Here is a 12,431-nt window from a genome sequence, read left to right as displayed (position 1 = left end):
AGCTTCCCTGGTGGCACAGTGGTTAAGAATCTGCCTGTCCATGCAAGGCACGCGGGTTCGAGCCCTGGTCCGGGAAGATCCCACATGCTGCGGAGCAACTAAGCCCGTGCGCTACAACTACTGAGCGTGTGCTCTAGAGCCCTCGAGCCACAACTCCTGAAGCCCGGGGAACCTAGATTCCCGTGCTCCGCAACAAGAGAAGCCACGGCAATGAGAAGCCCGCGCAAGGCAATGAAGGGTAGCCCCCGCTTATCGCAATTAGAGAAGGTCCGCGCACAGCAACGAAGACCCAACGCAGCAAAAATAAATAAATAAAATAAATTAAAAAAAAAAAAAAAAGCAATTACTCTGATACGTTGATCCTGTAGTTTTTGTAAACACGTACTTTTTTATACATGTTAGAGACAAGGACAATAACTTTTAGCAGTGTTTATTTTTGTTAAAAGAAACTGATGGAATTGAAGGTCAAGTCACCTTCCGATTGCACAGATTAAACAAGAAAGTATTACATATTTCATCTTTACAAAGCATCTTATTGATTTTAAAAGATCCATACTATTGATAAAGTTCATGATGAAACATATATGTAATAGAGACTAAAATATTTATTTTACATATCTACAGTATGTATTGTCCTATTTCTAGATCAACCACAAATTACACAGGAAAATATTTAGATACATGAAAAAGCTTCAGAACATAAAAAATTAACATTTTGAAAAAAATCACTTGTGAAAGCTCATTAAATAATAACATTGACAAATAAATAGTTAATCAGCTTTACTTATTAGCTGCTGCCATGCATTTCTGGCATTCCATTCCAAGCGAGGGTCAGCATGCAGGGTATAATTTCATACTATGAGACTGTAAAAAGCTACAGGGCTTATTTTTGAAGTGAAATGTCACAAAGTCTTTCACTCTTTCAAAGGGCGATCACTCTTGGCTGCTAAACTGTTCCCATGAAGATTGCCAGAAAAGCACCTTCCTGAAGTGTTAACCTGAAGATTCATGGCAACAATTTTTTTTTAAACTTTTCAATTCTGAAGAGGTTTTGTTGGGGGGTGGGGGAGATGGTTTGGGAAATGAAGGGTAACTGAGAAGCCCTTTTCCTTTTTAAAAAGTAATGATTCAGTGATGTGTATAGTATCACCAGTCTTTCAAGAACTAGTACTACAGGATGTGTGGAATTAATACTACAGGATGTGTGGAATTTAAATGCAAATCCCACTCATGGATGTGCGTATATCTTGAAAAACTTGAAAAGAAAAAGCTATTTCCAAAGACGCTCCTGATACTTAGGACAGCTTGCTGGGTTTGATCAAAGCAGAAAGCATATATTTTCAAGTAAGAAAATAGCAGTGGCAGGCTTGAGTCTTCCGAGCAATCAAATCTGTAAAGCAGATGGTTACCAGTCAGTCCAGTTTGGAGAGTCTGAATTCTAACTCATGCTGTGCTTGCTGGATTTGCTGGCTCTTTTCCGCTCTCTGTGATGCTGGGCTGGCTTGGCAGGCGACATGCTCTCGAAGTTATGACTGGACTCATTATGCTGCCGCGTGTACCTCTTGCACTTGCAGGCGGTGACCACCGTGATTTTGTAGGTGCGCGTGCTGCCATCTTGGCACTGCAGCTGGATTCTCTGGGTACGCGTTTTGTCATTGACACACCTCCACTCCTGGGAGCTCCTCCTGCTCCAGTACTTTGTTCCATAGCCTCCTCCGATCCAATTGGGGAGCACAGGCAGGGGCAAGCATTCGCCAGCGCACACCAGCTCCTTCAGGGGGCTGATGCTAGTGCACTGGCCGTCAGAGATGTATTTGGTGGAACGCAGTTCCCGGCAACCTACTTGAACTCGAGCTGCAGGAAACAGGAAAAAAAATGTGCATCAGAGGCAAAAAGCAAACGGACAGTTTTTTTTAAAAAAGTAATCTGCAATGACAAAAATAATGTCCAAATGATAGCGAATGGCCAAATAGGAAGCGAACACCTGTTTTATTTTCACAATGCAAAACACTGCCTGGATGGTTGTAGAGAAAGCTTTCAAGAAAATTACCAGCTTATATGGCTACAATTTATGGAATAAAATAAACTAGGCCTGACTTTTTTTTTTTCATGTATAACATTAGCTAATAGCTTACTGGAGTATATGAAAATCTCATTTTCTTAGGCTTACTCCCCAATAAGTATTAAGCAGGTCTTACATTTATGTGTAAATATTCATTCTTTAATGAGCTAAGAAGGAGTATAGTTTAATGTTCTTTTACTCACGGGTCATATTAGTTAATGTCTGCAAGTGCTTTTAATCAGGTTTAAAAAAAAATCTATTGAGAAAATGTGGAAAATATTTAAATATTGTGTACAATGCAATCCATAATATTTTGTTTCAATTATAAAATTCAGCTGCAGAGAATCATATATACATATGTGTACGTTTGACATTTTGCATATCAAACTTAATAACTGCATTTTAAGCATAAATTCCCAAGCTGTCTTTTAAAAACACAAATATTAAAATGTTTAAATGCAAAATGTCACTACACCTCAATATTTAAAGAATATAAAACCCCCTAAATCAGGAACGTATGGTTGCCATAACAACTTGGCTACATTTCCATGAATTTTATGGCAGAAAAATGCCTAACATGTCTGATTTACAACTGCAAAAGGAACTACGGTGTTCGTTTCCTGAATATTGGTCATGGCAAACTTTTTGTTTAGTCATTTGAATTTGATAAGCATGTTCTCTAATTGACTGTTTCTCGTTGCATGCCTTACATAATTAAAGCAAAAATTAATCTTGAAATATTTGAGTTTTCCTTTCCATTGCTTTGTTATCTAAACTTGAGAAGAATTGCCTGAAACAAGCTTGGGGAAAAAAATCGAGCCTTGTTAACCAGAAAAATATATATATTTCAAAGTACAGACTGCTGAAATTAAAAAAAATAAAAATTATAAAGGACATTGAAGTGGTCTTGCATAGAATATTGAAAGCTAGTATGAAGTAGGTACTAAATTAGGAGTTTTACTTCAGCTCTGTACCCCAGTACTAGTAAGGTGAGAGATATAGGCTAAAGGGATGTGATAGTTGTGAAAAAATTTAAGGTATATGCACACACATCCGTGCAGGTACAGAGTGTGAGACTGAAATTAGAGTGTAAACTAGCTGGCTGGTCAGGGTACTCTGCCTGTCTGATTCTGATTCCATTTCACCTTCCTGCAGCTGCCTTAGGAATGCACCTGGAAACAGCCGGAGATGATTTTGACCTGTCTAGCTTTTTGTTCCTGTTCATATAGAGATTTGGCATTTTTGCAGTGACAGTTCATTGACAATGAATACCCACCACATTGCTCGGTAATCTAATAATAATAAAGTAGTTCCTGTGTATCTAAAAGCAACCATCCTCATGAAAATTAAAACACCTTGGTTTTCTTAGAAAGACGCTAACAGTCACGTTTGCTTTGACTTTTCAAAGGTCGAAACTCCTTTTAGCACTTGAATGACGAGTGCTTGAGGACGGGCTAAAGATTTGTGTAAGATTTCTTGTGTACTGTTTCTCTGTGTCTCTCTTAAAACCCTATTACTAGCATGTGAACTCTTCTAAAGGAAAGGAGTGAAGTAAAAGTTAGAAGAAATTTGAATCCCTCTAACTAATGGTCAATGAGTGTGTCAATTAAGCAAACAGAAAAGAAGAAAAATATTTTCTATACGAAGTATTATTGTACTGTCATTATTTTATATGTCTAAAGTCATGAAAGTTTCCCCAGTCTCTCACAGAAATATACAGTTACCTAAATTTTGATCTGGTTAATGAGGAATTATTTTGGAGAATATGATTCTCCAATGTTTTCAGTTTTATCCCTCTTTCTCAAAGATCATCATCCAAACTTCAACTTTTTCACTAGACATGTTTTAGAAATCGGTGTGAGCCATTTTTATTTCCCCAAAAAGCTTCGTTTTTTCCCTTGTGATTTCCCATACATGCTTTGGTTAATTACCTTTATACACTTTACCAGAATTGCACGTCCTGAAATAAACAGAAAACAATTTAAACTAGAACAACACTTTGTAAAAATTCTCATTTTGCATGATTTTAAAGAAGCAACAGTCTAATTCCTGGAAACATTTTCTTTTGGAATGTTTAGAAACTTAAGTCTGCGCCTACATTATCAAATCACTGTTTTAGTAATGTTAACTTTGTAGGGAAGAATGCCAATATACACGTGCAGCAGATTTTCCCAGACTGTTTAGCAAAACATATATGGTTCAGGTTAGTTAGCAATGAAACAGTTCTACAGGAATGCGAGCTAATGCTACCAAATAAGAAAAAACCAAATCCATGGAAGTAAAACACACTTACTGTTCCGATCCAGTCCAGTGTCACTGAAATGCCTGCCTCCATTTCTGGCTTGATTCATCGTGCTGTTGTTGCTGGGCTGTGCTGGAACAGGTTTAACCACATGTGAATAAAGGATTTCTGTGGCATCATTTTTAAAAGCCAAACAGCTTTTCATGAGGACGCATGCAAGGGGAATGAGATAGAAATGAATGGCAGGAGGAAGCATGGTGAGCAGAGGATTTGCTTGGCTGGAGAGCTGGTTAATTCCTTTCCCTCTGCTTCTGCACTGTAACAGTGAAATTCCTCCTCAAGGTTCCCTTTATATATCCACTGAGGTTTGGCGTTCATTCAGGTGTAAAGTTGTGTAAAGCTTCAGAGTGAAAACACAGAGAAGGGGTGGGATCCCTACATGACCCTGCAAAAGAATTTTACCAATGGAAGAGAAGACTACAGAAAAGGAGGAGCTTGGTATACAAATTGCCTGAAATTTCAGAGTTGGACTTCATCAGTTGTCTGTGAGCTGAAGCAGCCAGACACACTCTACAGCAACTACAGCCCCCCGCCCCCCCCCTCTCTCTCTCTGCCATTTCCTTTCCTAAATCTAGTTCACATTCGGGTTTAATTTAAATGAAAATATGCTGCTGTTCATTTGAAGAGATTTACATTCCCACAGTTGTTCTGTATTTGTGATAGGGAGAGGGTTCATCCCAGATAATAGGAGGAATTCAGGAGTTTAAATATTGTAGGGCTTGCATGAAGCACCTAATTAGTTAAACATATCTTGTTTCTCAAGACGCAAACCACCATTTTTTTTTTCTTAAATGTATAGGCACAGAGCTAAAATCTTCCCCCTGGACACACTTAAATAATGCAGCTTTGATCTGCATGAACTGCTGCGCTCCTAGGTAAATTATTGCCAGGGGTTCTGTGTGGAGAATAATGAGCATAGCTCTGTCTGCATTAAAGTAACTAATATCAATTTTCATCTTAAAAATGTGACACAAGCGTTAACATTCATTGCCTCATTTTACGTGAAAGAAAGCCATTTCTGACAGATTATTGTTTAGCAAATTCAAGGTAATTTTTACAAGGTTTTTCATTTGCTGCAGAACACGTGTTCTACCTGCATTTACTGAACATTTTGTTCATTACTTCCTTTGGCTCTGCTGCTCAGATAAGAAACATGGTAGTTTTCTGTTTATCCACACAAGGCACAGATGTTCCATTAATTACTACTAGGCCACTAATCTCTATCCTTAAAACAATTATGAAATTCGAACTGATTGGTGGGACATTTTGATTGGAATCACAATTCTGAATCTCTTTTCGATTTTAAATCCATTTTTTTGCACTTTGTGTGGCTATTAAACTGACCTTATGGCATGGATACATCTCTTTATAAACTTTTTCCTATTGTAACTGCTATTCATATCTATCTATCTGTCTGTCTATCTATCTATCTAGCTAGCTAGCTAGCTATCTAGCTAGCTATCTATCTATCATCAGTCATCTGGGTTTTTCCACAGTGGCACTATCGGCATTTTGGAATAGATACTTCTTTGTTATGGGGGGGTGGCATTCTGTGAGTTTAGTAGCATACCTGGCTTCTACCCACTAGATGCCAGTAGCACCCCCAGTTATAACCAAAAATGTCTCCAGACATTGCCAAACGTCCCCTGTGAGCTAAAATGACTCCACTTGAGAACTACTTGTTATCTATCTATCTCTATCTCACTACAAAAGAAAGGACAATTAAGAACAAAAGACTAATTATTTAATAATACTAAGGAATAATTAGGAGAAAAATGGTACTGTGGTTTTACTTAAAAACAACAACAGCTTCTCTTTTAGAGGTATATACTGAAATATTCCTAGATGAAATAATATGATGCCTGGAATAAACTTCCAAAACAACATGGGAGGGGGGTAGTTAGGTGTGTGGATGGGGCATGATTTGATGGCTGTTGGGGCACGATTCTGGATATTCTATTCTGTTTACTCTTGTATATGTTCAAAATTCTACATAATCAAAAATTTTTTAAAAACTAAATTCAAAAAAATCAATATATACATACAAGTAAGTCCCCTACATACGAACGAGTTCATTCCCAGAGCATGTTCATAAGTCCAACAAAGTTAGCCTAGGGACCCAACTAACACAATCGGCTATATAGTACTGTACTGTAGTAGGTTTATAAAAGTTTTCACACAAATAATACATAAAAAACAAACACAAAATAAAGAAAACATTTTTAATCTTACTGTAGAGTACCTTGAAGAGTACAGTAGTACAGTACAACAGCTGGCATATGGGGGCTGCCATCGAGTGAACAGGCAAGAAGAGTTACCCACTGGAGGAGGGAGAGGAGGTGGGAGATGGCAGAGCTGAAGGATCGTCAGCAATAGGAGACAGAGGGCAAGCTGCAATTTCACTCACGCCTGATGTTGATGGAACACATGTTCGAATCTTTGAAAGTTCACAACTTGAAGGTTCGTACGTAGGGGACTTACTGTACTGCCAATCTGATCTCTATCTTAGGATTGTATGTAGTCATTTATTCTAACATCCTTCCTGGAAAATAATATATCAGTGTATTCTGTGCACATAGTGATTATAGATCAGACATCCTTCTAAAATAGTAACTATGAAGGGTTTCTTATCCTGCTTATCAGGGGACTTCATATTAAATACATGAAGTATGTTAATATTAACCATTGACTGGTAGACCCAATGCCAAAAGGAAGTAGGAGCATCAAAATATCTAATCTCTTCCCCCTTACTATTTTTTGTATCAGGAGGAGGAGATTTGTTTGTTTGTTTGTTTGTTATTTTGGCTGCACTGTGCAGCTTGCAGGATCTTAGTTCCCCAACCAGGGATTGAACCCAGGCTGGGTGTGGAGTCCTAACCACTGGAGGAGGAGAAGATAGTTTAATCTGCACTTTAATTATTAGGTTGGGCTAATCAAATTGACCAAATTAGCTCATAATTGTTAAATCTGCTCTGTACCTAGTATTCTGTAGGCGCAGCCTTACGATATTCCCTCGGGCAGGAGCAAAATTAGGAATGAAGGCAATGTGGTTGATATATGTGGACAGGAAAAATTCAGCATTCAGACGTGACTTCTATGATTAGGTTAACAAAATACTGTGACTTTCAGTCTTGCTTGCCTGCTCTAGCCATCTCACTTGCTTCTATGGAAGTCAGCTCCCATAATGTAATCTTTCATATGGAGAAGCCTAAGGGGCACAGAACTGATGTCTCTCACCAACATGGAGCAGAGGCCCTCAGCCAAACAACCCAGGAGGACCTGAATTCTATCAACAACCACATGAGTGAGGTTGAAAGCAAATCTCTCCACAGCCAGTCCTTCACATGAGGCTGCAGCCCTGGCCTACACCCTAATTGCAATCTTATAAGAGACTTTAAGTCAGAAGCACCCACAGGAACTATGAAATAATAAAAGTTTTAACTAAGTTGGGGTAATTTGTTACACAGCCATAAGTAATTAACACAATATTATCTGCTTAAAAATGAAGAAATAGTAATTAAGCCATTCATTTTGTGAAGAATGCTAGGACCTCAAAAACATGGAATCATTTAATATGGTGACTGAGTAACTTTCATTCTTTGGGCAAGCTTTGAAACTTATTTTCCAGGTCTCAGCTGAGTCATCAATGTGATGTCATTATTAATAATCAAATAATGATATCAGAATTACTACTATTGGTCTGATATGCAAAAGCTTGAAAGTAATTTTAGTACTCTAAAATAGTATTGTTTATTTTTTGACTCTTGGCACTGGAATCAGAAAATCTGAATTTGAATCTTATTTCTGCCATTTATAATCTGTATGAACTTGGATGTATTTCCTGAAACTCTCTAACTCAGTTCCTTCAACTGTAAAACATGACCAAGCTTACCTACCTCACAGAGGGATAAGAAAATGTGAACATGTCTAGAACAAAACCTGGCCTGGAAGAAATGTGGAAAAAATAGTCACTGAATATGAGTCTAAGCCTACTGTTTCTCATTAGAGTCTTTGAACTTAAAAATGACCTTGGAAAAAATAGAAAAGTCTCAAATAAATGCAATTATCCTGTTTAAGGTGGGGAACAAAAAGTCATGAGAAAGGATTAAATATGAAATAATGAGTAAATATTATTTGATTAAGAAAATAATTAGCCTGACTTTTTATCTTTGACAAGAGAAGAATCAGAATAAATTTACACAAAACATATTTATCGAATGCAGTATCTGGTGAGCTATATCTGGTTCTCTATGGATTTAAACTATTTTCAGAGAGCTCCAGTTAATAAGATAGAACTTGTAAACTGGAAAAGTAGCCATCATTAGTTTAGAAGAAAATAAAAACTACTTATAAACTCTTCCTTCATAAAAATCCTTGAAAAGAGGATGGGCTAACATCTTGCATTTATTTCATATCAACATGTGTTGAAACCAGTGTTTATCATACCTGCTGTAGTCCAGGGACTGCAGAGCTGAACGAGGCGTGGAGTCTGCCCTCTTCCCTTTCCCAAATGTTCCTCTTTAGAATTCCACTAAAGGAGCTCCCTTGACCTGATCGTCCTGTATCACTTTCTTCCTTCTTCACCACCTTTCTCAGTTGTCTCTTTATTTTTATTTTGTTTAAATGCTTTCAGTTTATTATGTAAATATTCCTTTTCCTGTAAGCTTCCTCAACAGAGATAATATTAATTTAGATAATACTGCTTATAATCCAGTGTAACCTGATGTAAAACCCAACTGGAAATTCCAAATCTGGTGGATATATTTCTCAGTAGAACTTCTCAGTCTTGGCACTACTGATATTTTCGGCTGGATAATTGTTGTTGGAGCCATCCCCTATGTTCTGGAATGTTTAGCAACATCCTTGGGCTCCACCCACTAGATGTTAATAGCACCTCCCTCACCCAGTGGTGACAATCAAAAACAGTCCTCTGGTGTGCAAAATTGTGCCAGGTTATAAACTACTGGTCTAGGCAAATTCTCCAGTAAATTTCCTAAAAATGGCAGCACACTGCTCTTAAGGAAAACCTCACATGCAAGCTCTAGGGAGCAAGTTAGGACAGTAGAGATAGGGTTTCCATCTGATTGTACAAACTAGGGCGAGTAGTAAGTTGTCCTTTTTATTAGCATTTGCTACCTTGCTCTCTAGGAATTGATGTCCTCATTCGGTACACTTAGCTCACACAAGTACCTAAACTCAATTTGACCAAGGCTGGCAGCATATTAAATATCCTTTTTTTTTTTTTTCATGGAAAGGCATTTTATTTTAAATATAGCAGTGTGTACTTGTCAATCCCACACTCCCAATGTATCCCTCCCCCCCTTAACCATAAGTTCATTCTCTAAGTCTGTGAGTCTGTTTCTGTTTTGTAAATAAGTTCATTTGTACGATTTTTTTTAAGATTCTGCATGTAAGCAATATTATACGATATTTGTCTTTCTCATATTAAATATCCTGCCCCCAGTGGTGCCTGGGAGCTAGAATTAGTTTTGTTCCACAAGCCTAATAGTTGTTCTAAAACCACGTTTTACCTGGGAGTTTGCTAGATATGCAACTTCTAGGCCTGATCTCAGGCCAGAATCAGAATCCCTTGGGGTGGAACCCAGGAACCTGTGTTTTAACAAGCTCTCCAAGTCATTCTTATGCGTGCTAAAATTTGAGACATACTGTTCTCAAATCACATGTGCCCTCCTAACTGTGGCCTGTCCCCATAGTCTCCATTACAGTCACCTCATCTATTTTAACTGGGCCTCCACCTCAGAGTCTTCCAGTTTGCACAGTCAGATGGAAGTCCTGCCCTAAAGCTCAGCCCAGCTGACCAAAACCTGACCCCTTTTTCTCTTCCTGCATTTATTTCTCCCCACAGACTGGATGCTCTCAGTGTCCCCCAGTGACTGATTAATGCTTTGTTCCACAGAGATGGTCACAACAGTTACTACTTACAGTGATGTCACTGCTCACAAAAATTTTGGCAGTCATATCTGATTCTCTCAGATATCAGTGTGAACTCAGATTTAGGCAAAATACTTCGACCACTGTGATTTTGATTGTTTTCCACCAGCTCCCGGAACATACCATAACCACGTCAGGCTCCTAGACTGGTCAACATGCAGTCTGGCTTCACTCTTTCCTGAGGAATCTCTTACTCAAGCACCAGCGGGTGTCATGGCCAAGCCAGAGATGGTAATAACTTACATCACCAATAGAGACTTAACAGTTGGTAGTTCCCTGGTATGTCAGAAAATTGGAGAACAAAAGGAATTCAGCAGAGCATTTGGCCCAACAATGCCACTGTCTTTTCTGGGAAATAAAGTTGTTATAGACATTTCTAATTTCAATTCTGATTTTTTTTTCTTTTTGGCCATGCTGCATGGTATGTGGGATCTTAGTTCCACGACCAGCGATCGAACCCACGCCCCCTGCATTGGAAGCATGCAGTCTTAACCACTGGACCGCCAGGGAAGTCCCTCTGATATTTTTAATGAAGTAATTTGCCTCTTAGTTATGTACAGATGGAAGCTGTGGTGTAGAGGATTCCACAGCAACAATGTAGCTGGAGTGAAGGGAACGTGATAGGGAATATGGGAAAAAAGTTTGAGTACATTGATTGGAAAGGTAGATTGGAGCAGATCATGGACTACAGCCCTGTTTTGTAGGTTTAGAAGTCTGGACATTATTTGGTGGACCAGGGAGAGCCATTGAAGGATGTGTGGTGTGTTTGTGTGGGTGGTTGATTTTTATTTTCACAAAGTAAAAATGCTGTGTAACTTATACCGAGGTAAAGTGATAGAACGTTACCAGTACCCAGAAGTTCCCTTCCTGTCCTTTCCTTGTAACCACTTCCTTCCTCCTTTCTAAAAATAAACCACTATTCTGATTTCTGACACCAGTTATTAGTTTTGCCTGTTTTAGAATTTGATTTAGAAATGACTTTTTACACTGTTGTGTACTACTACATTGCATGGACATCCACAATGTATTTATCCATTCTAGACTGGATTGATTCCAGCTTTTGGCTATTATGAATAACACCTCTCTAAACATTCTAGCACCTGTCTTTTGATGCATATAGGCATACATTTTTGTTGGATATGTACCTAGTTGTGAAATAGATGAGATACAGGATGTGTGCATGCTCAACTTTAGTAGATAATACTGAAGAGTTTTCCCATGTGATTTTTAAAATTTTATTTTTTGATTTATTTGGCCGTACCGCACGGCTTACAGGATCTTAGTTGCCTGACCAGGGATTGAACCCGTTCCCTTGGCAGTGAAAGTGCGGAGTCCTAACCATTGGACCACCAGGAAATTCCCTCCCATGTGATTTTATTAAATAAAATTTCTACCAGCCCTGACGGATTTCCCCTGACAGGGAAAGGACAAGATCAACACGATGTTTCAGGAGACTGAATCTAGCTGCAACCTCTGAGATGGTTTAGGTGTGGTTTTATTGCAACACAAGAAGGGGGAAACAGTGTTGCAAGAGCTCAGGTGAAAAAAAGATACTGGGGCTTCCCTGGTGGCGCAGTGGTTGAGAATCTGCCTGTCAATGCAGGGGACACGGGTTCGAGCCCTGGTCTGGGAAGATCCCACATGCCACGGAGCAACTGGGCCCGTGAGCCACAACTACTGAGCCTGCGTGTCTGGCGCCTGTGCTCCGCAACAAGAGAGGCCGCGATAGTGAGAGGCCCGCGCACCGCGATGAGGAGCGGCCCCCGCTTGCCGCAACTAGAGAGAGCCCTCGCACAGAAACGAAGACCCAACACAGCCAAAAATATAAATTAAAAACAAAAGAAAAAAAAAAATACTGAACTTGAAGGAGAGAGGAAAGGCTAGGACAGAGATTAGAGATACTAGGGAGGTAGGTTGGTAGGTGATTGGAAATGAAGGCAAAGGTAAAAATAAAGTTTTAAAGCTGGGTCATGGAGAGACTGAGGTGTCAGGAGAAGCAGGGTTGCACAGCAGAGTTTAGAGTTTAATAATGAGTTTGGGCTGAGTTAGAATGAGGTTAGGGTGCTGATAGGAATCCAGAAGAAAGTGTCTAAGAGACAACTGCAATCAGAGCTC

At 39.0% G+C, this 12,431-nt stretch overlaps 1 protein-coding gene across 1 annotated transcript; it reads right to left on the bottom strand.

Annotated features, from left to right (window-relative positions):
• Window positions 1–414: 414 nt before the first annotated feature.
• Window positions 415–4,896, bottom strand: SOSTDC1 (sclerostin domain containing 1). Its single transcript, XM_082472771.1, has 2 exons — window positions 4,356–4,896; window positions 415–1,854 (listed from the first exon to the last, which is right to left on the bottom strand). The coding sequence occupies exons 1-2, from the start codon at window positions 4,558–4,560 to the stop codon at window positions 1,439–1,441; spliced, it is 621 nt and encodes a 206-aa protein (XP_082328897.1). The 5' UTR covers window positions 4,561–4,896; the 3' UTR covers window positions 415–1,438.
• Between the last annotated feature and the right edge of the window lie 7,535 nt (window positions 4,897–12,431).

This window comes from Balaenoptera physalus, assembly GCF_965194825.1.
Source record: "Balaenoptera physalus genome assembly, chromosome: 8".
In the NCBI taxonomy this organism is placed as follows: Eukaryota; Metazoa; Chordata; class Mammalia; order Artiodactyla; family Balaenopteridae; genus Balaenoptera; species Balaenoptera physalus.
Note: the sequence above shows the minus strand (reverse complement) of the source record. Positions and strands in the feature narration are given on the sequence as shown.

Excerpts from the sequence above, each read along its gene's own strand:
- SOSTDC1 (XM_082472771.1), bottom strand. The coding sequence starts at position 4,560 with ATGCTTCCTCCTGCCATTCATTTCTATCTCATTCCCCTTGCATGCGTC. Across the intron at positions 1,855-4,355 it reads CACTGGACTGGATCGGAACA|CTCGAGTTCAAGTAGGTTGC; the intron begins GTAAGTGTGTTT and ends TGTTTCCTGCAG.